The sequence below is a fragment of the Furipterus horrens genome, unplaced genomic scaffold (assembly GCF_987537825.1).
Source record: "Furipterus horrens unplaced genomic scaffold, mFurHor1.1.pri manual_scaffold_1, whole genome shotgun sequence".
In the NCBI taxonomy this organism is placed as follows: domain Eukaryota; kingdom Metazoa; phylum Chordata; class Mammalia; order Chiroptera; family Furipteridae; genus Furipterus; species Furipterus horrens.
In genome coordinates, this window is record NW_028327171.1 from 105,695,045 (window position 1) to 105,719,873 (window position 24,829).

General features: G+C 36.9%; 2 protein-coding genes across 5 annotated transcripts in view; both read left to right on the plus strand.

Annotated features, from left to right (window-relative positions):
• EAF2 (ELL associated factor 2) overlaps window positions 1–6,520 on the plus strand; it is a 63,361-nt gene extending 56,841 nt beyond the window's left edge. The window contains exon 7 of the mRNA XM_090277284.1: window positions 6,085–6,520. Coding sequence (XP_090133410.1) covers window positions 6,085–6,131 — 47 coding nt within the window. The 3' untranslated portion in view covers window positions 6,132–6,520. The remainder of the gene's footprint in view (window positions 1–6,084) is intronic.
• Window positions 6,521–11,995: 5,475 nt separating this feature from the next.
• Window positions 11,996–24,829, plus strand: part of SLC15A2 (solute carrier family 15 member 2) — a 41,844-nt gene continuing 29,010 nt past the window's right edge. For 2 of the 4 annotated variants that reach the window (XM_090277216.1, XM_090277225.1), the window contains exons 1-5: window positions 11,996–12,186; window positions 14,011–14,098; window positions 18,134–18,275; window positions 23,250–23,342; window positions 24,450–24,549. In XM_090277216.1, coding sequence (XP_090133342.1) covers window positions 12,082–12,186; window positions 14,011–14,098; window positions 18,134–18,275; window positions 23,250–23,342; window positions 24,450–24,549 — 528 coding nt within the window. In that variant the 5' untranslated portion in view covers window positions 11,996–12,081. Of the gene's footprint in view, window positions 12,187–14,010; window positions 14,099–18,133; window positions 18,276–23,249; window positions 23,343–24,449; window positions 24,550–24,829 lie in introns of those variants that run through there. The other 2 variants (XM_090277244.1, XM_090277234.1) reach the window with 2 other exon arrangements.

A 24,829-nucleotide genomic window follows, 5' to 3' on the forward strand; every position in this document is an offset into this window, starting at 1 on the left:
AAAAATTATTTATTATTTTTCAGGGGACCGCTGCTCTGTAACAATTTCCCCTCTCAGACTTAAGTCCCTTTATAATCTTATAAAGGACAATGGTCAAAGGTCTTGTGCTCCTCTAGTTGCTTCAAGCTGGAGATGCTCATCGTCCTACCTACCCTTGGGTCCCAAAATCCCTAATAAGAGTGGGGGTGTGGAGGAGAGGGTGGCGTTCCCACATGGGGAAGGATCTTGCAGACTCCAGGTCAGTTGGCTGTCCCCAGACAATGGCATGCTTGGTTCAACAGGCTGGCATCCTTGTTGTATTCTAGGGGCAACAGATTTAGCAACAGGGTTAAAAGGCATCATTCATTCTATAACCATTAGATGACAAAAGGCAGGGATTAATTTTTCAATGTTCCACATTAGGGAAAAAAAGTCTTCTTTGGAGGAAGGTGTGCAAGGCATGTCACACCTGTCCAAAACCCTTTTGCCCACTATACTTAGTTTGGGCTGAGGGGAATATTTTAGGTTTCCCCTCTCTCAGACCTCTGGGTCCTTTCTGTCTAAGCCATTAGGATAGAAGAGAGAAACCAGTTTTAAAGTGAAGCCCACAGACCACCCCATACTTCACCAACCCAGCCACTTAGTTCAGCCAAACTGCTGAGTCTCAGGAGGCAGGAATGCAGACAGGATTAAGTGAGGCCTATACGTACAGATAATCACTTAGGTAATGATATCATAGGCTTATGCCCCATGAAAACAGAACACACATGTTAAGTTACACAACATAACCCACAAACCAATCTCTAAATCTGCGAGATTGTCTTATTGGGAAGACATTCAGTTGCAAGGCATTTGACATTTTTTTTTTAAGTATATTTTATTGATTATGTTGTTACAGTACCAATTTTTTCACTTTGTTCCCCTCTGTCCAGTACCCCCTTTCCCTCTAGCAATCCCACCCCTCTTAGTTCATGTCCATGGGTCGTGCATATAAGTTCTTTGGCTTCACCCTTTGCTATATTATACCTAACTTCCCCTTGTCTCTTTTGTACCGACCAATTATGCTTCTTAGTCCCTGCACAATTTCCCCATTTTCCCCCCTTCTCCCTCCCAGCTAATAACCCTCCAAATGATCCCCATACCCATGATTCTGTTTGTATTCTGGTTTGCTTCATTGGATTTTGTTTATATTTTTTAGATTCCGTTATTGATAGTTGTGAGTTTGTTGTCATTTTAATATTCATAATTTTGATCTTCTTTTTCTTAAGTAAGTCCCTTTGACATTTCATATAATAATGGCTTGGTGATGATGAACTCCTTTAGCTTTAGCTTGTCTGGGAAGCACTTTATCTGCCCTTCCATTCTAAATGATAGCTTTGCTGGATAGAGTAATCTTGGTTGTAGCTCCTTGCTTTTCATCACACTGAATACTTCTTGCCAGTCCCTTCTTGCCTGCAAAGTTTCTTTTGAGAAATTAGCTGACCATCTTATAGGCACCCTTTTGTAGGTAACTCTCTGCTTTTCTCTTGTTGCTTTTAAGATTCTCCCTTTATCTTGAACCTTTGGCTTTTTAATTATGATGTGTCTTGGTGTGGTATTCCTTGAGTCTAGCTTGTTTGGGACTCTGTGCTTCCTGGACTTGTATGTCTATTTCCTTCGCCAAACTTGGGAAGTTTTACTTCATTATTTTTTCACTTAGTTTTCAATTTCTTGCTCTTTGTCTTCTCCTTCTGGCACCCCTATGACTCAGATGTTGGTATGTTTACAGTTGTCCCAGAGGTTCCAAAGCCTCTCATTTTTTAAAAATTCTTGTTTCCTTATTTTGTACTAGTTGACTGTTTTTTTCTTCCTTATGTTACAAATCATTGATTTGAACCTTGGTTTCCTTCCCTTCACCATTGGTTTTGTGTGGATTTTCCTTTGTTTCATTTAGCATAGCCTTCACTTCTTCCTTTATGAGTCTGCCATACTTAAGCATATCTGTCAAGCCTGTGACCATCTTTATCACTAGAGTTTTGAACTCTGTGTCTGTTAGGTTGGCTATCTCCTTATCACTTAGTTCTCCCACTGGAACCTTGATCCGTTTTGTCATTTGGGCCACACTTCTCTGTCTCCTCATCTTGACAGGCTCCTGTGTTTGTTTGCCTCTGTCTTAGATAGAGCTGTTGCACCTGCTATGTGGTAAGGGGTGGAGCCTTAGGTATTCGTCAGTACAAGGCAGGTTGTTTCACCATGTTGTGACACTGTGTTGGGGGGAGGGGTCTGAGGGAACAATGCCACTTGCTCAGCACTCGCCCCTTTCCAGGAACTTTTCCCACTTCCGTATGGGACTGGCACCCCTCTATTTGTTGTTCTAGCCATCCTTCCCAGAGTGGATGGGTCTGTGGATGTTCTAGGACCGTGGGGTCCTTTAAACGAGTGGACTCTGCTGAGAGACCAGCAGTTTCTTCCTCTGCCCCAACCCCCAATGGTTTACACAATCAAAAGCAATGAGGCTTCATTTCTCCCAGCGCTGGAACCATGAGCTGTGCGATCTGGTCTGGTGCTGGGAGCACTCCCCAGGTGTCCCTCCTGACTTTTTAATACACGTGACTGCGCTTTCCACCAGCCTGCCACTGCTGCTGCTGCTGCAGCAGCCACCACTCCGCGTCCTCTCAGTCCCGGCTCCACCCCTCCTACCTGTCTGGGTGAGTATTTCTTCTTTATATCTTTGTTTGTTGGACTTCCATACAGCTTGATTTTCTGGAATTTCTAGTTGTCTCTAGTTTTGCGGTAGTTGTATTCCTTCTTGGTTGTGGAGAGAGATGTAGTGTGTCTGTCTAGGCCTCTTCTTGGCAGGAAGTCTTGACATTCTTCTTGCCTGTAAATTAAGCATCTTGATGATGTCAAAGACCTAGTTTGACTTTCAAATGAAAACAAATTTTAAATGAAAATAAACTTTGAAGACAGTTAGCTGCACTACTTTATAGTCTACCACTGAGCATTGTGATTTTCCTTGAATCGAGATTTTTCTCCTTAACATTACCCTCCTTGTCATTAAAGGGACTGCATTAAGTCCACTTTTAATTTATCCTGTTCCTTTGCATAAACACAACAAGAGCAGCAAATGATCACATATGACCTCTAAGTCTGCTTTGTTGGAACTTACACAAGGAACCTTTAGGGTGACTTTCAATCTGCCCTTCAGGGCACAGAAGCTGAGCCACACACCTGCCATTCAGCCTTGCTTGTAAACAACTGTCTTTTCCAAGTCCTTATACTCTCTTTTATAACACATGTCTTTCAGTCCCCCTTACTGTTTTAAAATGAATATTATAGCTTAGATATACACATCTTTGAAAGTAATTTAATATAATATTAAGACAAAATAAAAATAATTTACAGTAAACTAATATACAGGGCTGGGCAAAAGTAGGTTTACAGTTGTAATACAAACAACGAATACAATAATAAATAATAGTACAAGAATAAACTGCGTTTTGCATACTTGCAACTTTAAACCTACATATGCCCACCCCTATATATCCACTCTGTAAAAATATTCAGGTGTGGTTCTACCAGAAGACATAATGAAGTAGCCATATGTTTGTACTTACTTTTAATGAATAAGTTTGGAATTAAGAGAGCAAGACAACATTAAATTCCTATTGTCAATAATTTTTATTTAACATTAATATAAGGGCTGGAACTATATATATTCATAGGCTTACATATATAGACAAGTATTGAGGTGCTATATTGCTGACCCAATAAAATGAGCTGAATTGAGATCACTAATATGTTTTTCCAAACGATTAAAAACAGAAAATCTTTGTATGGGTCTGAGAAAAACAAAGTAAAGTGTTCTTTCAGTTTACATGATAGTTACATTCTTGTACATTTACATGAATTTTAAATCTATGCAAAAGAATACTTTTAGTTTATAAAAATGCAAGTTATTGTATAAACAGGCCTTCCAAGTACATGAATATCCCACTGGACTTTCAAGTTTTACAGAATGTGGAAGAGATGATCATTGTACAAGACTGGCCCCAGCATTGCAAGACATTTAGCTTCTCTAAAATCCCCTCCAACTAAGTGCAACTAGCAATCCACAAATCATCTGGATAAGCAACCACTCACATAAATTACTGTAACATCTCCCAGGGGGCAGTATTGATCTCATTGAAAATCATTGGTTTAGGTGTCTGAATGCATTTGCTATGAGTAAACTCCCTCTTTTCCAAGTCATAATTACCATTTTTATTGAAAACAATCAAAATGTACTAAGCATCTCATTCAAAGGCTAATCTCATCTCTTCAAAGCTGAACACTTTAACAACATAGTAATACTATGGATATAACCTCTATAGCAAGAAGTCTAGTAAGAAAAGTAGAACTCAGGATGTTTGGGTTTGTGTCACTTGAGAAACTCATATTACAGGCATCATATCAAGTTTAATATTCTTACACTATTAAGTAGTTGTATAAGTTGGAATTTTAGTTTTGAAAATGATAAAATGGTCATGGGAACAAGATTTACAAAAGAAGCTTTAGCAGATTTCTTTATCAAATGATGTAATCAGTTCTGGAGTTCAGGTAATGGATAGGATATCTTACAACAATTTATATATTGCCTAAAAACTACTCCTTTTAAATTCTTCAAAATATGCCACCTTTTGCTGATTGTGGAAGAGTTAAAAATATAAAAATATTTTTAACTTACTACCCAAATGATTTTGTCCAATCCCATAGCTTCAAATAAACCCCTTCAATCAAAGACTTTCCAATCTTTATTTCCAGCTCTAGCCTCTACCTTGAGCTCCAACTTGTATATCCAATTGCCTATACCACATGTATTTAAATATTTACTAGGCATCTCAAATGTACCATGTCAAAAATTGAACTTGTGATTTTTCTCACACAGTCTTGTTCCTCTGATGTTTCTCATCTCAGTAAATGATACAATCATTTACTCAGTTGTTCAGACCAGAAACTTTGGGGGTCATTAGTTACTTTTCGTTTTCTCTCATGCCCCATGAATCCAGTGCTTTTGGTAGTTGTGTAAGCTCTACCTTCAAAGTATATTATAAATCTGCCCACCTGAACCACCCGAGTCAAAGCCATTATTATTTCTTACGTGAGAAACTTCAACCAATTCTAAATTCTCTCCCTGATTCCATGTTTCTTCCACACCATTATAGTTTATTCACTGATATATAGTAGTGTCCAATTCAGTTGCCTGCCTAACATTTTCTAATTAATTCCCATTTCAAACAAAATTCATATGTTTTGCCATGATCTAGAAACCAAGGTCTTCTAAATATCTTTCTGACCTCACTTCTTATCATTCTCTTCCTCATTCATTTCACTCCAGCCACAGTGACCTTCTTTCAGTCAGAGAACATAACAAGCATGCTTCTGCCTTGGGGCATTTGTATGTGCTGTTCTCTGAGCCTGGACAGTTATTCCTCTCCATATTTTCATGACTTTATTTTTATATTTGGATTTTCATTCAAATGTCACCTGTTAAGGAGGCCTTCCCAACTACCTTATCTAAAATAGCACTTCTCACCACTCTCTCCTTACCCATCTTTATTTTTTCATAGTATTTATACCCACTTAGCATTATAGTATATATTTGTTTTTTTGTTTACTGTCTATTTCCCTCACTGGAATATAAGTTTCATGACCATAATCACATGGACGAATTACAAAAGGAATCAACAATGACTTAAGAAACACTATGTAATGATTTTGACAACAGATCAAAATGATATAACATGATCTTCTAAACCACATTTTCTCTCATTTCCTGATGTTATTATATCAGTGGTATAGAAACAAGGATCATGTTATTATGTGACATAATAGTATCATCTACTAAAACTATGCTGAAGATTGATGGTGTATGTTTTCTTTGCAGGTAGTATTGATTATTTGAATTACTAATGAAGTGACTAAATTATAGGATCAGCAATCAGATTATTAATGACAAAAATATTACCTAAACATTATTGCTTGGGATTACTTTTTGTATAATATTTATGTTATCCAAAAATAAATATATTAAATATGATAATATTAAATATTTAATTACTACAGTTTTGCTATTTTTTATTTTAGGAAGTGATTTGCAGCTGAGTGAATCAGGAAGTGACACTGATGACTGAAGAAACATTCAGCTATAAATATAAAATTTACAAGACATGTAATAATCTCTTTTATATTAAGAATAAAAATTTCTAAGACTAAGGTAAATGTACCTTAACTTTAAATGATAAAATAAATTAAATTTGATTCAGAATTTTCAGTTGATTTTACATTTTTTGCCTTTTATGAGTACCAGCATTTTCATGTGTTTTCATTTAAACTTAATTTTTTTTTGAAGTTTTAAAAATGAGAAAAGAGACTCAGAGGTTAGTAAAATGCCCATATATTGTTCGTTAACAGGTGCAGATCAGGTAGGTATTCTAATGTTCAAGTTCAGTGCTCTGTTTTACTACATCACTGTCTCTGTGAAATGTCAAAACTATGGATTTATAATAAACTATGATTTTAATTATGTCTCTGAGCCTTTTCTATCTCATATTTCTTAAATTTTTGTTGAGAATACATTAATTCTTGACAAAATTAAGCTATAATTTAGGGTAAGGTGAAGCTAAATAATTGTTTAAATAAAATAACTATTATCTCATAATATTTTCATCATATTCTTTTACTTTTGAAAGAAAACTAAACAGTTAAGTGTTGTAAAGGTAATATTTACATTTCTAATATTTTTTAATTTGGATAAAAAATAAATATTAGATTATAGTTGAAAAGCACCAACCAGTAGCAAGCTTTTTTAATTAATAAACTTTATTTTTTTAGAGCAGTTTTAGTTTCACAACAAAATTGAGCAGAAAGTCAACAAATTCTCATATACTTCCTGTTCCCACTCATGTACAACCTCCCTTACTGGAAACATCTGACCAGAGTGATATATTTTTTACAGTTAATGAACCTACACTGACACATCTTTAACCACAGTCTATAGTTTATATTAGAGTCACTCTTTGTGTTGTATATTCTATAGGTTTTGACAAATGTATAATGACATGTGTCTACTAAATAATTTCATACAGAATAGTTGCACTGCTTGTTCCTCCCTCCCCACCTACTTTTACACCACTGATTTTTTTCACTGTCTCCTTACTTTTGCCTTTTTCAGCATGTCAGATAGTTTGAATTATATAATATGCAGTCTTCTCAAATTGACTTTTTTCATTTAGCAATATGCACTTAAGTTTCCTCCATGCCTTTTTCATAGCTTAATTGTTAATTTCTTTTTAGCACTAAATAATGTTACATAGTCTTCATATACCACCATTTATTTATTCACTTACCTACTGAAGGCATCTTGATTGCTTTCAAGTTTTGACAATTATGGACAAAAAATTATTCAATTTCACCTCTTACCAAAGAGACTTCTGTAAGTTTTCTTTTTAATCCTTAAATTTTGGTTTCAATCTCTTCTACTTTCTTCTTTCTTACTTTCTCTGACATACTCTTAGCTGATCTGTGTCTTCACTTTATTTCTATTTTATTCATCAATACTTACATGAGAATCATAACTGTCATTTATTAACTATAAAGCAGTTCAAATATTAAAAATCAACTTGTCATTTGCTACACTCACAAAACCTGTTGAGATTTTGTGTTGAAATAATAGGTTGATTTGGGGAATATTTACATGCTTATAAGATGAACCTTCCAAATTATGATCATGGTAGGTCTCTCCATTTATTTATATCTTTTTAAATTTCTTTAAGTAATATTTTACAGTGTTTAGTGTTGAGGTCTTGAACATCTTTCATAAGATTTACTCCAGGTATTTTTATAGCTATTATAGCTGATAATATTTTTTAAATCTCCCTTTCTGTTTGCTTTTGCTGAATTTAAATACAATTTATTTTTGAGTGCTGATTTTATATTCAAAAACCTGTTAAATATATGTTCTCTTTTAATTCCTTATTTGCCTTTTCTCTCTGACTATATTAGTACAATATCTACCATTTTAGAACATCAGTATTCTTTCTATATATGACTGTAAAATATCACTCTGCTTTCAAGCAGTGAGAACACAAATGTTTAATCTTATCACTGATATTTTAGATATTTCCATTTTTATTATCTTTTTTTTTGTCTCTGAAGAGTTTGTGCTCAATCTATCCCATGGACTCAAGCGTCATGGGTTTGATTCCCCATCAAGGCACACAACTAGGTTGTGGGTTCAATCCCCAGTGGGGGTACTATGAGAAGGCAACCAGTCAATTTTCCTTTCTCTCCCTTCTTCTTTCTCTAAAGCAATGAGAAAATGTCCTCACGTGAGGATTAAAAAATAAAAAATACACAAGCTCTTAAAGATGGAGCTATCACAGTCCCTGACTTCAAACTATACTATAAATCTATAATAATCAAAACAGTATGATAGCAGGAAAAAAAAAAGGTAAGCAGATCTATGGAATAGAATTGAGTTCCCAGAAATAAACACACACATATATGGCAACTAATTTTCAACAAAGGAGCCAAGAATATACATGGAGAAAGGAAAGTCTCTTCAATAAATGGTGTTGGGAAAACTGGGAAGCCACATGCAAAAGGATGAAACTAGACTGTCATCTGATACCATACACAAAAATGGACTCATAGTGAATTAAAGACTTATATATGAGACCTGAAACGATAAGATGCATAGAAGAAAACATAGACACTAAACTTACAGACTTTGGTCTCAGATGAATTTTTGTGTTATTGACCATAAAGATAGGGAAGTAAAAGCAAAAAGAAACAAATGGGACTACATCAAACTAAAAAGTCTCTGCACAGCAAAAGAAACCATCAGTAAAGCAAAAAGGCAACCAACCAAATGAGAGAAGATGTTTGCAAATGATACCTCTAATAAGAGGCTAATATCCAAAATATATGAAGAACTCATGCAACTCAGAAACACACACACACACACACACACACGAACAATCCAATTTAAAAAATGGGCAGAGGACCTGAATAGATATTTTTCCCAAGAAGACATAACAGATGGCCAACATATATATGAAAAGATGCTCATTATCACTAATTATAAGGGAAATGCAAATCAAAACCACTGAAATATAAACTCACACCTGTTAAAATGATTTATCAAAAAGTCAAAAATAAGTGTTGGAGAAGAGAAAAGAGAACCCTCATACACTGCTGGTGAGAATGTAAATTGGTGTAGCCCTTATGGAAAACATTATGGAGGTTCCTCAAAAAATTAAGAATAGAACTACCATATAACCCAGAAATCCCACTTCTGGGTATCTACCTGAAAAAATTTGAAAACACATATTTGCAAAGTTATATGTACCCCTGTGTTCACTGCAGCATTGTTTACAATAGCCACAACTTGGAGATGATGTACATATAGACACTGGAATAGTACTTAGCTATGAAAAAGATGAATTACTGCCATTTACGACAAGATGGATGGATATTGTGACTATTATACTAAGTGAAATAAGATGGAAAAGGACAAGACTCTTATTTCACTCATGTGGCTATAACAAAAAGCAATAAATGAACTAACGAAACAAAAAAACTCATAGACAACAAAACGGTTGTTGCCAGAGGAGAAGGGGGCTGAGGAAGGATGAGGAAGCTAAGGGAGGTCAAATATAAGGTGACAGAAAGAGACCAGACTTCCTATGGTGAAGACAATAGGTCATACAGATATTGTATTAAAAAGTTGTACACCTGAAATTTAGGTAATGTTATTAACCGATGTTACCCCAATAAATTTAATTAAAAAACAGGTTGTTAGATGAATTATCAAGGGAAAGACCTGTAAATCTGTGTCTGTGTGTATACAAATACATATATAAATTAACATAAATGACACATTATCAGAGATATTTAATTTACATAGGACAAGATTAAGATTTCTTCGATCTCTGATATAATTTTTAAAATATTTTATTTATTTTTAGAGAAAGGGGAAGGGAGGGAGAAAATTATTGATGTGAGAGAAAGATGTCAATTAGTTGGCCCCCAAATGGTGACCTGGCCCACAACCCATGCATATGCCCTGACTAGGAATTGAACTGCTGACCTTTCAGTTCACAGGCCAGTGCTCAAGCCACTGAGCCACACCAGCAAGGGCTCTGATATTATTTGATTCTATGAATACTAGCATTATATTGCTATAATCAAAAGAAGAATTTAATCTGCACAAAGGAGCATCAGAAAACCAATGTCAGTTCTCTAAAGTTTGGTATTTTTGGTACCTCTAAGCACAAATGAATTGGTGCATTGCATACAAATGCTATTTCATCTGTTCTGGTAAATCAAATGCTATTCTAGAGGTGCAAGGCTAGAGCACGGGGAGCCACTGACATAATTAAACCTTCAAGGCATCTGTACCTCTAGTGGTTGACTAGTAATTTCACTTGTTTTGCATCCAGAAAGAATAACTATAGCTTAATTATTAGTTCCACAGTCAGAAATGAAGCTAGACTTTTTAGGTAAAGGTTTATCAGACGGGGGATGAGTGTAAAAGAAACCAGGAAGATGTGGTCAAAGTCTGAAGTAGTTTGTGGAAGAAAAGTCAGACTTTTTCTGGTTTTGTTAATAAATTACTTAAAAGGGTAATTTAAAATTTTGCAAGCTCTAAGTCATCGGTTCTCATAGTCTCAGATACATAATTCTCTCTTCCATTTCCTGACCTTCTTGTTGGTTTACTCATTTTTCTTATAGCTCTCTGACCATTCTTTTCCTTTTTCTATAGATTGAAAACTAGAAGGGCATCCTACTCTTAGCAAAAATGATACTGTATAAAATTCTCTCTTAATCATCATGCCCATTCTTCTTGTTCCTCTGGTAAGAACTAAATATATTCTGGAGTATTTGGGAGTCCATCCCATTTTAAAAAATAAGGAAAATGATATTTGCAGTAGTACCTTCTTTATAATTTTTGCTCAAATTAAATTTTATTAATGAAATGATGGATTCATCTCGAAGTGATGAAAACACTGGGAATGAATTTAGCAAAGGACAAGAATGATTCCCAAATGTACAACACCAACCCTTTCTCTCATTTTCTTATCCCCATGTCTTTAATTGCTTATAGGATATTTCTATATGAACTTGACTATGTTGAAAATGAAAAATCAACATCTTTTGTTGTTTTGAATTTTTTTAATTGATTGATCTAAAAGAGAGAGAAAGAAACAACAATGTGAGACAAACATTGACCAGTTGTGTCCCATATGCACCCCAACCAGGGATGAACCCGCAACCTAGGCACGTGCTCTGACTGAGAATCGAACCAGCAACCTCTCAGTTCACTGAACAACAGTCTAACCGACTGAGAAATGCTGCGAGGGCTCAACATCTTTTTACCTCTTCAAATTCAATTTTGTGTTTACTTTTCCTCTCCAACGCATATCAGTTTACTAATACCAATCTTTATCTGTCATGGTGCAATTCCAGTTCTGCCACATACTGGCCACATGACTTTGGACAAATTACTCAACCTCTTGGGACATTTCTTTCAATAAAATAAGCAAAGTTACATGAATCAGAATAGATGGGTAGATAATATATACAGGGTGGGGCAAAGGCAGGTTTGCAGTTGTGAGTACACAGAACAGTTTATTTTTTATATTATTATTGTATTATTTTCATAGAAGCAGCTATAAACCTACTTTTGCTAAATGTCAGCTATTGTTATCCTCAAAATCAATGTTTAAATCTGTGCTTGAGGAATTGTATTCTTAACCATTTTGCATTCTTTTGCTATTCTCCAGCATTGTCTTTCCCATCTTGTAATGTGTTGCTCTCACTTCTCCAGCTTTAGCTTTTACATAACTATTCTTTGAATGAACTAGTCTCTGAGACCCAACCCTTTCTTTTCCTATAGAGTTGTGCTTTGCTCTGGGTCAGGCAGTTGCTGAAGCCAACATACCCACAGGGTTAAACCTAGCTGCTGAAGCCACCCCCTCTCCCCTCCCAGTCCCCCTTTTCACAGTAGGCTGGCAGCTGTCCTGAGTGGTTACCGAAGCCAAATGCTTGGAGAGAGAGAGAGAGAGTAAGAAGCCAGCTATGAATCCCTTCCAGAAAAATGAGCCCAAGGAAACTTTTTTTTCACCTGTCTCCACTGAAGAGGTACCACCTCAACCTCCCAGCCTTCCAAAGAAACCACCTCCGGTGAGTCGCCAGATTCATTTATGCCTCTACGGGGACAGACTTGCTCTTTTGGCCTCTCTTCCTTGGCCTCTTGGAGCTTCAGGCTGAACTGTATTAGCATATTAAAACTATTCTTTCTTGGAGTTAGAATTAACATGAAAACCAACTACAAACAGAGGTTTCCTTTACTTAGGAGAGTAAACAGCAGGAAGAGGTAGTCAAAGTTCTTCATCTGAGATTCAGGATTTTGCTGTGTTTCATTGTGTGTATATTCTGAATTTATCTGGGGCGAAGGGAGAAAAAAAGCAATTTGGAAGTCCAGGGAAACTTGGCAAGCACTCTTGTCTGGAGAACTGTGTGTGATTGTTCTTTCTTTATCAATATAAAAACTCAACCCTTAGGTCCCCCTGTGTGCAGAGACTTAGGCTGTACATCAAGAAAAGTTTTAAAATAGATCCAGTATCTGTTACTATGTGCCCCAGCTTACAGTGGGAGACAGGCTAGAGAAACAAATAAGTAACAGTAATATTTTGCATTATATACTTGTTTAAACACTTCCAAATTCACTATCTCATGAAATCCTCACATCAAAATCCTGTAATGGAGAGGCTACGTAATAGCCTATATTTACTGGGTTTTTAATATGGGCCAAGAGGTGGTAGTATTCTCATTTCTTTGGAATAACAGAACTGAGGCATAAAGACAGGTGTAGTGGCATGGCCAGGGTCAGTACATTAAGCCAGCCAGTGGCAATGTTATAGATAGTGAAGAGTGTTAACAAAACTTCAGCTTATGAAATTATCAAACTGTGAGCTGGGAAGGTAAGAAGCCAATTCATTGTGTCTTTCAAGCAAGTTATTGTCATACATTAACATATATTAATATTTAGGAGTGTTGCTTATATCTATCCATATGGGTAAAACAATGAAAAAATTAATTAGTTGCTTTATCTATTTATTTATTTTGTTATAGATCTTCTGGTACCATACAACCTAAGACTGCTTACAAAGATGCATAAATTTCTTATGAAATAAGAGGCAGTAAAAATCTCATAAGATTTGACTCTCACAAGAACATGTATCTTTATCTCCCCCTTATATTTGTTGGGCTATAATAATGGGTAAGGATTTGAAATAAAAGATGACATTCCTTATATTCTGACTGACATAGTACATGAAATAACATAGTCCTTTTAATATCCAATAGGATTACAAAAATATTATCAAATTTCTTCATAGGATGAATGGACATTTAATTATACATGATTTAAGAACTCTGCCTAAGGTCAAGGTGATCAATCAGCTTACCTTTAGCTATCTATGTTGGGTTCAGAGCCTGGCTCCAACAGCCTCTGAGTGGGAAGCCATCATATTGCCAGGATTCCTCCCAGTGTAGCAAACAGGGCAGGTGGGGACAAGGAGGTCAGTTTGCACAGTGAAGCTAAGCATCTAAATGTAACTCCTTGGATATCAAGTGCTCTATAAATAGGTCACCTCTTCATTCTGTTTCTAGAAATAAGTGATGACTAATCCACCCAGAGCCTCAGGCTTTTCAGTTAGTAGTTGTGGGAAGATAATCAGGTCTTGTGTCTAGGATCAAGGAATGTCTGAACAGTTCCATGTTAAATGAATGTGGAACAAGTCACATTCAGAATAGCTTCTATTGCTTCTAAATCAGCAATGCAAGCAGTTTTAGTAGATAATAGCTGATTCATGAAGAATAGTCACCATTGCTTCACATTCCCTATCATGGTGACTTAAAATAAATGAATTTTTCTGCCATGGAACAATATAGTGGTTTAAATGGGAAGCTTATGCCTGAACCATTGTCTTTTCTGCCTCATAGAAAATCTGTGGTTCCAACTATCCACTGAGCATTGTCTTCATTGTGGTGAATGAATTCTGTGAGCGCTTTTCCTATTATGGAATGAAAGGTAATGTTGTGTCTCAAAGTCTTACTTTTCTCTACTCACCCTCACCCCATATTTGTAATGTCTGGCCTTGTATGCATTTATTTCCTTTATCCACTCTTTCTTCATCCAAATTGGTCCTTTTCTTTGGCCAGGACTTACAATAAATGCCACATAGGATTTCCCCTAGTAACTGATACAGGGCAAGAATAGAAAGGCCTAATAGAAACCAGAACAGAGCCTGTGAGAATATAAACTGGAAAACATTCACCATCTGAGTTCCAGTCTTCCTATCTGTTCCTCAGTTTTAGAAACTGTATTGTTGCTGAGAAGAAGGAAAGGATATTAGAAGCACCACGTTGTATTTATGGTTGGCCTAAATGATGCTATGTGTGCACATAGACTGAAGGGAAGAATATCGCAGTTGCACAATAAGCGTCACTCCATTCACAACTCCCATGGGCCCTGCTTCTACTGTCTGGCAGTTGCTCCTCAGTCACTTCACTGAAAGGAGTGTTGAAGGTCAATATCACCATCAAAAACCGGAGATCAAATGTACTTCTCTTCCCTTCTGGTCAAGATGGAGGCACAGGTAGACACTTCACCATCCTGCACAACTATAAGAAGGATCACAACTAACCTCAAAACAAAAATCACCCAAAACTGCTAGAAAATTGAACTGTATGAAAGTCTGACAACCAAGGATTTAAAGAAGCTATGTTCATCCAGACAGGTAGGATGGGTGGAGACAGAAAGCTGGAGCAGGAGAGGATGGGGTGTGGTGGTGATGGCTGGCAGAACAGGTGGTCCCACATTCACATGTGGTGGGTAAAAATCAGGGAGGCATACCTTGTGAGTGAGAGATCCCAGCCCCAGGAGAGAGAGCGCAGCCCAGGGTTCCAGTGCTGGGAAAAATAAAGCCTCATAACTTCTGGCTGTAAAACCAAGAGGGGGTTGGGGCAGAAGAATAAACTGCCAGCTGTTCAAAAGAGTCTGTTTAAAGGGACTGCATGGGCCCATAATATATGTAGGTCCACCCGCTCCAGGAACCACCACCAGGGCAGCAGCTGGAGGAGCACCAGTCGTATACAGGAAGTGAGTGAAGTGACTGGGCATGGGGCCAGTGCCAGGCAGGCCTCCAGAAGTCAGGCAGCAATGACATTGTCCCCTCTCCAACCCTTCCCCCACACATGGGGCCACAAAGCGGAGAGGCAGGTTTCCCTGCCCTGGTGATTACCCAAGGCTCTGTTCCATACAACTTAATAATTGTGCGAAGATAGGGAGTCAAAGTGGCTCTACTTAGTACACAGAAACAAACACAAGGAAGCAGCCAAATTGAGGAGACAAAGAAATATGGCCCAAATGAAGGAACAGAACAGAACCCCAGAAAAAGAGCTAAGTGAAGTAGAGATAACTAACCTATCAGATGCAGAGTTCAAAATGCTGGTAATCAGAATGCTCAGCGGTCTCATTAAATATGGCAAAAGCATAAGGGAGGAAATGAAGCTTACCCTAAGTGAAATAAAGAAAAATCCAGATCTGGCTAAGATGGAGGCATAGGCAGAGACGCTTCTCCTTCTTGCACAACCATAAGAGGGATCACAACCAATCTCAAAACTAAAAACAATCAGAACTGCCAGAAAATTGAATTGTGTAGAAGTCTGACAACCAAGAATTTAAGAAGAAATATTCATCCTGATGGGTAGGAGGGGCCAGAGGTGTGCAGCCAGGGTGGAGAGGACATGGTGTCGCAGCAGCAAGGTGGCAGCAGCAGCAGCAAGGCAGAGGCAGCAGCCAGCAGAACAAGTGGGCGTTCCCACACTCATGTGTGCTGGATAAAAGCCAGGAGGGACCCTTGGGGAGCAATTGCAGCCACAGGCCAGACTGTGCAGTCCAGGATTCCAGCACCAGGAAAATAAAGCCTCATAGCTTCTAGCTATGAAAACCAGTGGGAGTTAGGGTGGTGGAAGAAACTGACCATCTCTCAGGAGAACCCATTTAGAGAACTCTCATGGTCCTAGAATGTACACAAACACACCCACTCTGGGAACTATCACCAGGGCAACAGCTACAGGGGTGCCAGTTGCATATGGGAAGCAGGTGAAGTGACTGGAAATGGGGCAAGCAGCATTGTTCCCTCTCTGACCCCTCCCCCACATACAGCCACAAGGCAGTGAAACAGGTCACCCCACACTGACAAATACCTAAATCTCTTCCTTACAATGTAACAGGTGCACCCAAACAGGGAGTCAAAGCAGCTCTACCTAATACATAAAAACAAACACAGTGGGTCTGCCAACTTGAGGAAATAAAGAAATGTGGCCCAAATGAAAGAACAGATCAAAACTCCAGAAGAAGAACTAAGTGAAATGGAGATAGCTAATGGTATCAGCACAGGAGCTCAACTCCAGTGAGGTTTGCTTTGGATTTGGTGAGACTGGAAAATGACAGTGGAGCGTTGGAGAGGGCATTCATACCAGTTTTATCTCACTCCTGCAGGTGAGGACAGGAAAAACAGGATCTGCCTTTCAATTCTCATGGTGGTGAGCGAGAAGAGATCATCTGTCTTTAGTCTTATCCTGAAGTGGTGGGCAAGGACTTAGAGAGCCATGGGAGCCAAAATCATCTGTGCTGCTTGAATAGTAGTGGCCTGTATATATACATGAAGTTAACAAAGGTGGCATCCAGCCAGTCTTAGCTGTGAAATGCTTACATAGAAAGAATTCTCTTAGATAAGGGTGACCTAGGCAAATAAAAAGACATGCATGTGGAGGCAAGTATCCTGACTATGGTTACCCTCACACAACACCAACCTATCAGAAGCAGAGTTCAAAACACTGGTGATAATGATGCTCAGAGAAATGACTGAGTGTGGCAAACGTGTAAAGGAATAAATGAAGGCTACACTAGGTGAAATAAAGGATAATCCACAGGAAACCAATAATAAAGGGAAGAAAGTCGGGGTTCAAATCAATGAATTGGAACATAAGGAAGAAATAAATAGCCAATACAGAAAATGAAGAAACAAGAATTCAAAAAAAAAAAAAAATGAGGAGAGAATAAGAAGACTCTGGGACATCTCCAAAAGTATCAACATTCAAATCATATGCATGCTAGAAGGAGAAGAAGAAAAGCAAGAAATTGAAAACTTATTTGAAAATAGAAAGAAAACTTGCATAATTTAGCAAAAGAAATAGACATACAAGCCCAGGAAGCTCAGAGAGTCCCAAACAAGCTAGACCCAAGGAGGACCACATCGAGATACATCATAATTAGAATGCCAAAGGTTAAAGATAAAGAGATAATCTTAAAAGCAGCAAAAGAAAAGAAGAGAGTTACTTACAAAGGAGTTCCCATAAGACTATCAGCTGATTTCTCAAAAGAAACATTGCAGGCAAGAAGGGGGGACTGGCAAGAAGTATTCAAGGTGATGAAAAGCAAGAACATACAACCAAGATTACTCTATCCAGCAAAGCTATCATTTAGAATGGAAGGGCAGATAAAGGGCTTCCCAGACAAAGTAAAGCTAAAGGACTTCATTAACATCAAGCCACTATTACATGAAGTGTTAAAGGGACATATTTAAGAAAAAGTAGACAAAACTATGAACATTAAAAAGGTAACAACTTCACAACTATCAACAACCGAATCTAAAAAACAAAAACAAAAACAAACTAAGCAAACAACTAGAACGGGAACAAAGTCATAGATATGGAGATCATTTGGAGGGTTATTAGCTGGGAGGATGTTGGGGCTGAATGGGGGAAAAGGTACAGGGGTTAAGAAGCATAATTGGAAGGTACAAAATAAACAAGGGGATGTTAAAAACAGTATAGGAAATGGAGAATCCAAAGAATCTGTATACGTTAACTAAGGGGTGTGGGGGGATTCCTGGATGGAAGGGAGGTACCAGGTGGAGGGAGGCAAAGGGAGAAAAATTGGGATTACTATAATAGCATAATCAATAAAATATACTTTAAAAAAACCCACAAATATACTTCTCTTCCATAAGTCAATTTAATGCACCTGTCTTATTTCGCCTCCCTTTTTTCACCTCAGCTGTGCTGACACTGTATTTCCTGTATTTCCTGCACTGGAATGAAGATACCTCCACATCTGTATACCATGCCTTCAGCAGCCTCTGTTATTTCACTCCCATCCTGGGAGCAGCCATTGCTGATTCATGGTTGGGAAAATTCAAGTAAGGAAGATGGAAGGTCACATCCCCAGGAGCTTCACAGATTAACCCTTTGAGTGCCAACATCACTGTGAGCGATGCTGATAAATTTTCCCAAAAGTGCCAGCGTTGCTCCCAGCGACTCTTTTTTTGATGGCTATAAATGTAAATAACAATGGAATAATTCGTATTTTATGTTTTGTTCTCTTTTTTTTTTTTTTGTACCTCAGGTTATATATTGATATAATTCTTTCTCATGTTGATCCAAATTTCAAATTATGCATGGCACTCAAAGGGTTAATTGTGCAGAGGTTACAACTTAGAGCCTCTTCTTCCAAACAAGAATATACTGTCTTCCATCACAAATATAATCTCTCTAAGACAGACATTATTAGTTTTTCTAATATTTTTACATCCTTTTCAATAAGGAGTTGTTTTGTTTTTTTCTTAAATCTAATTTCAATCTTCCATAGTTTAAGACCAGTTCTTGTTCTAATCTCAAGGGAAATAAACATTGCTACCCACCAGAAAATTTATAATTTTAGAGAACTCAGTGTAGTTATTTGATATACCCTCCGTCTCCTCTCTGTATTGAATCATCCCAACTCCTTTGGTATCTTCCAATGAGTCTCTCTTTTCAGTTCTATTACCAACTCTTTTTCTCTTCTCTAACCTCTTCCTATAGTTTTCTTCTTAAGAATATAAATATTTTTATGAGTTAGACTAATCGTCTATTCAGTTGAGTATCTTTTAAGTGAAAATAGCTCCAAGAGACATTTATAAGGGACTACTATACTTGTCCCCTAAAACATTATCCTCATAAGCTAGAGATGGATCTTAGATATCCATCATCCAGTTATTTTTTATGGACTTCTCATCTATGGATTTATCTAAATTAGCATTTCTCAGAGAACATTCTGTTGAATATCGGTTTTATAGAATATAAGGAGTATTGTGTAGGAAAATAAAGATCTCATGGTGAAATAAGTTTGGAAAATATTAGTCTGAACGAAGAAGCTTAAAATGTTTCTTTACTGCAAGACTTACCGCATTTAACATGCTAATATGCAATGTAAAACCTCAAAGAGAAGATTATGTCACATAGTGTTTCCCAAATTGGTTTGATCATAGAATATTTTTTCAGGGTATCTTGTGGATCTACTGTTTCAAGGAATCCTCTTTAGTAAACACTGGTTTATATCTCACTGTTCTAAAGTGTTTAATCAGCACCTTATATAGTGACAACCTATATATAAAGTACTAAACCCAGTTTTCTGACTTGAGAGGGGAGGTGGCTGAGATCTACGTTTGCTCCTTATGTACTATAGTTCCCAAGTCCATTCAGAAAGGGGGCTGGCACTGCATGCAGAATGAAAAGAACAAGCCGTGGTCTCTATTCAGTTGTCGAATAAAAGACTCACATACATACCTAGTACTGTACTTTTATCTATTTTTTAAATGATTGACTTTAAAATTAAAGGAGTGTAGTTCAGTGATTTGGTAAAAAAGAGCTTCCTATTTCAGAGGAAATATAACACCATCCATTTATGTCCTCAGTCTCAATCCTTTCTGAGGTATTCTTTATTTTTTAAAATTGTTATTGAGGTATGACTTACATGAAGTGCAAAAATCCAAAGGTCCCAAGTGTACAGCTTAATGTATTTTTACATATGTATAATCATTACCAGATTATTCTCTCTAGGCTTTTTGTATCCTCAATATTCCTCTCTTTTGTCTTCAAATTCTCCCTTAGGTACAGTCTTTTCCTGTACCTAAAAGCATGTACAAATCTCTGATAGCTTTAAACAAGCGGAACTGTTATTAACCCTCCTTTCAAACTGTCTTCCTTGTCTTATTATCATTATCTCCACACTTTAAAAAGAATCATCTATATTTGTTGCCTTCCTGTCTCATAGTTCATTATTACCCCTTAGGGCAGAGTAATATAATGTAATGCAATAGAATCCAATTCAATTCAATCTGACAGAATTTAATTCAATAAATGTTTATCAAACATCTATTTGTTCAAAGAAGTATGGGGGGTAAAGAGATAAATAAGACACAAATACCTGCTTCATATTGTTCATATTCAACTACTTTTAATGCAGAACAGCAGATTGTGGTAAGTACAATAAAATATAGCATAAATCATCTCTTTATCCTGTTGAAATTCTTCTCTCTAAGATCATTGATAGTGATCTTTTTGTTAACAAATTCCAGTGATCTTTCCTAGATTCTTACCCACTTTGAACTTGTTTTAACATTTTAGTCTGTTTATCACTCCTATATTCTTAAAAATTCCTGGTCTTTTCTGACACTGCATTTTCTGATTTTCTTCCTCATACTTTTTTTTGGATTCTTCCTTATTTGGCTTCTCTTTTCCCTTTTGTTTACTTAACTCTTTCCTGAATGTAGGCTTTCCCCGCGGTCTATCTTTTACTTTTCTCTTTCTCCAAATTCTCTTTTAGCAAATCCTATGGTGTCAGTATTAGGTAATCTTAACCTCTCACTCAATATGCATTATATTTGCATACTGCTATTCATCTCCTGGATGTTCTACCTCATCCCACTTCCCAAACCTATACCCCCAACATTCAGTCAGTTATCAAATTTTACCAATTCAGCCCTGGCTGGTGTGGCTCGGTGGATTGAGCATTGGCCTGCAAATCAAACTGTTGCTGGTTTGATTCCCAGTCAGAGCACATGCCTGGGGTTCAGGCCAGGTCCCCAGTTGGGGGAGGTGTGAGAGGTAACCACATATTGATGTTTCTCTTCCTCTCTTTCTCCCTCCCTTCCCCTCTCTCTAAAAATAAATAAATAAAATCTTTTTAAAAAACTTCTATAAAATTCCTACCAATCCAATTTCTATTTTTCTCACATTTATCCCTCTTCAACAGTGAATCTCACTGCCATGTATTGCCACTACTCAAGCTTTGATCTTCATTACCTCTAAATTGGGCTATTGAAATAGACACCTAAAATGTTATCACTATCTCCCATACCTTTTCCTTACAATTGAGCCTGCACACTACTGCCAAATTCATCTTCCTAAAAGAGACCTCTGTTCAAATTACCACTCTGCTCAAAATTTTCTGACCGATTTCTACTCATCTCAACCCAACTGACCTTTCTGCTCTTATTGTCATACTCCCTTTCAAGACTGTTTTCTAGAGAAAAACAAATACTACTGATATTTCCCTAACAACAGTGCTTATCTTTTCTATGTCTGTTTGCCCTTTTTCCACTCATGGAATCTCCTTCCTCCCCATCCTCCCTTGTACAAATCCTTTAAGTCTCAGTTCAAATGCCACCTAAGTTATGGATTATTCTCTGCCCCTCATCTTTCACTACTAGTCAGAAGTAATCTAATCTTCTCTGAACTTATTTTTTTACCCTCATATTGCATTTACTAAACTCTATCTTATTATAATTATTTGTGTATAAGTCTAATATTTTCTTCTAAACAGAGAAGAAAGTCTCATTTGTATTTTTATCCACAGCATCTAGAAGAGTGCCTGATAAATGTTTCAGTTAATAAATTTATTCACCCTCATATACTCAGATGTAGGCACAAGACTGAGGGTAGTGTGGGCAGGCAAGAAGGTGACTTTTATTCCTACTCTTGCTTTTTATGCCATGATCCGTGCCTATCAGTCAGACTCTATGTAGGCAGTCACAACGACTCTCTTATGTGTTTATTACCAAATATGCTTTTGGACGTTTTATCTACACTTCTGCTTTCTCTTCCTCCTAGTGAGTCTACAGCATTTTCTCCTCGCTCCTGTCTTTTTGTCTGGTCAGAGCTGACTCTCTTCATACCAGGTCTTTCTTTCCCATCACTACACATACTCCTCAGTTCCTAAAGCTCTGATTAAAATTAGTCCTGGTGGTGAAATAAAACTTAAAAGTTCTTCTCCTTTCCTTTTCTATTTCCACATTTACTTGATCATGATGAAATTAAAGAACACTGAACTATGAATTAGAAAGTAGAAATTCTAGACCTAACCCCAATATTAATTGGAATGTCACTTTACAACTCTCAAAGCTTTGATTTCTCTGGTTTTGTTTTCCTCATTTGCAAATGGAAGCTAGGTCAAATCTGTTTAGAACAGTTCTGTGTTATATGATTGGAATTATAATGACCCCAATTATCTCATTTCAAATGTAGAATTCCCAAGTCTCTCTTGACTTCTTTCTCCTTCTGTTAGTTTCCTGTCATTAGGTTCCTCTCTTGTATTCTTCATAACCTGACTCGTTCACTTAGAAAGATGCGTATTTTTCTTCTAAGCCATATACACTTCTCTCATTCATTTAGTAATAATTTGACACTGCTCTGATCTCCCTACTCAGACTCTATTACTCCAGCTCATACTCCTTTTGATTTTTCTCTCTGATGATCTAGCATAGATCATCTCTTTTGGGTTCATGATAGCTGGCCTTTTTTCAGTCCATTTACATTCCCATTCTTTCTATCCTCTTTATTCCAACAAAAAGAACTTTTCTCTAGAAGACCCTACAAAACGTTTTGCAAAATTCTGTTCCCTCTTTCTGACTTTAATTAGCCCTTCTGATATTAACTAGTCATGTAGTTTTTTATCCCCTACTTGCCATTATAATCTCCTAAGATCCCTTCCCTGGAGAGCCAACCTAGGAAGATTAGATATTTAGAATGAGAAATCCACATCCTAAATTTCTGGTATTTTCAGCCTTTCTCTCTGATACCTTCATAAGTCTATTAAAAGTCTTTGGCTCCTTTCTTACCTTTGGCTAACCTCTAACATTCAGGGCAAATAGTTCCTCTCTCTTTTTCTAGTCTGTTAACTATATTCACCATTATTATTTCTATTTTCATTTCCTAGGTAAATTTTTCTTCCTCCGTCCCCATCCCTTCCTCCTCCCACTTTATTTATCCTGGCACTGAGACTAGTATGAACTCTGAGTCTATTTAACTGTATCTGAATGCTGTTTCTAGGCTGACTAATTTAACTTTCTCAACAGGACAATTATCTATCTATCCTTGGTGTATGTGCTTGGCCATGTGATCAAGTCCTTGGGTGCCTTACCAATACTGGGGGGACATATAGTACACACGTGAGTAAAATCATAGAATAAACTGAACCATTGTTCTTCCATTAGACAGGTAAATGTCTCATGTATTTATTACAGGTTATTTTCTTTTCAAAGATATCCCTTTATTCTACAGCATACTGTTGTTTTATTACCAAATTGGTTAAGAAAAATTATTTACCAGTTGGACTCCTTCGTACCTTATTTGAGTTCATTTGTTTTTATTAAACATTTGGGACCTTTAGAATGCCTAGTTAGTATCCTCTTCATAAAAACTCATCATATACTTGAAGATAATCACTAAAACCTTTATGCCCTCCACATTCCCTCACCTATTCACCCATCCATGCATCTGTACTTTACCGGGATAAAAAAACAATGTCTGTAATATTTCCTTATAATTCATTATAGAAGTCATATTCAAAGCTTGGATATTTTCCATTTATGTGTAGTTCCATATATCGCAGCTGCTCTATCCATTTTTAATAAAGCTATTGATGTTTATGGGGCAAGAAGCATTTGATAGCTTCTTATGCCTATTGATTCAGTGAATAAAGATGATTATAGTTGTTCAAGAAGCAGGTCATACATATTCATGTTTATAACGTGCCTATAAATGAATTTGTCCAATAAGTTAACAATTTTGTTTGAAAGTTAATGAATATTAGATACTTCCTTACTGGTGTGCCGTCAAAAATCAGTGACACTACTCCTACTAATTATGATGAATTTTAACATTGTATTATCTGCTTAGTAATAGTATATGGGATAAGGGTTCATAAGATCTATTGAAGTGTCTCTTTGACTAAGACAAGACTGAGAACCAGAGCTTTAATTCTGAAGTTGCTTCAGTATGTGCTTCTATCTGTTGTACACAAGGGTAAGTGGAAATGTCAGGGGCAAAATCCTCTCATGCAATGAATACTTTCTGGCAGAGGCTCAAGGGTCATAAACCTCTTAAGTGTCCCCAAGTCTTTCCTAGGAGTAAAAGCAGATGGAAAGTGCCCACAGGTTAGAAATGTAAAGGAGATCTTTGCCATTGTATACTTTTTTCCTTGTGTAGCTCTATATTCAATTTCTACAGATATGTTTAATATAAATATGGTTAGTGTCCTCACCTCTCCATTTCAGAGTCCTATCATTGATCGGCCTGAGTCTAATAGCTTTGGGGACAGGAGGTATCAAACCCTGTGTGGCAGCTTTTGGTGGAGACCAGTTTGAGAAAAAACATGTAAGAGTCCTGTTAATCCTATATTTTCAAGAATGTAGATCAGACACTAAAAGAGGTACCTGGCAGGTAGCCATTTGCCAAGATTGAAGGAATTAATTGGTGAGATGATGTCTGAGAAGTTATGTTTCATTCTGGGTACTGGTCATTAATAGAGAGAAAAAGTGAAAATGTTCAAAGGAAAGTGACCAGAGTGCTAGATGAACTAAAAGACACATCTTATGAAGAAAGGTTGAGGAAAAGGGAGGTATTTAGCCTGGATAAGACAAGAATGAAAAAGAAT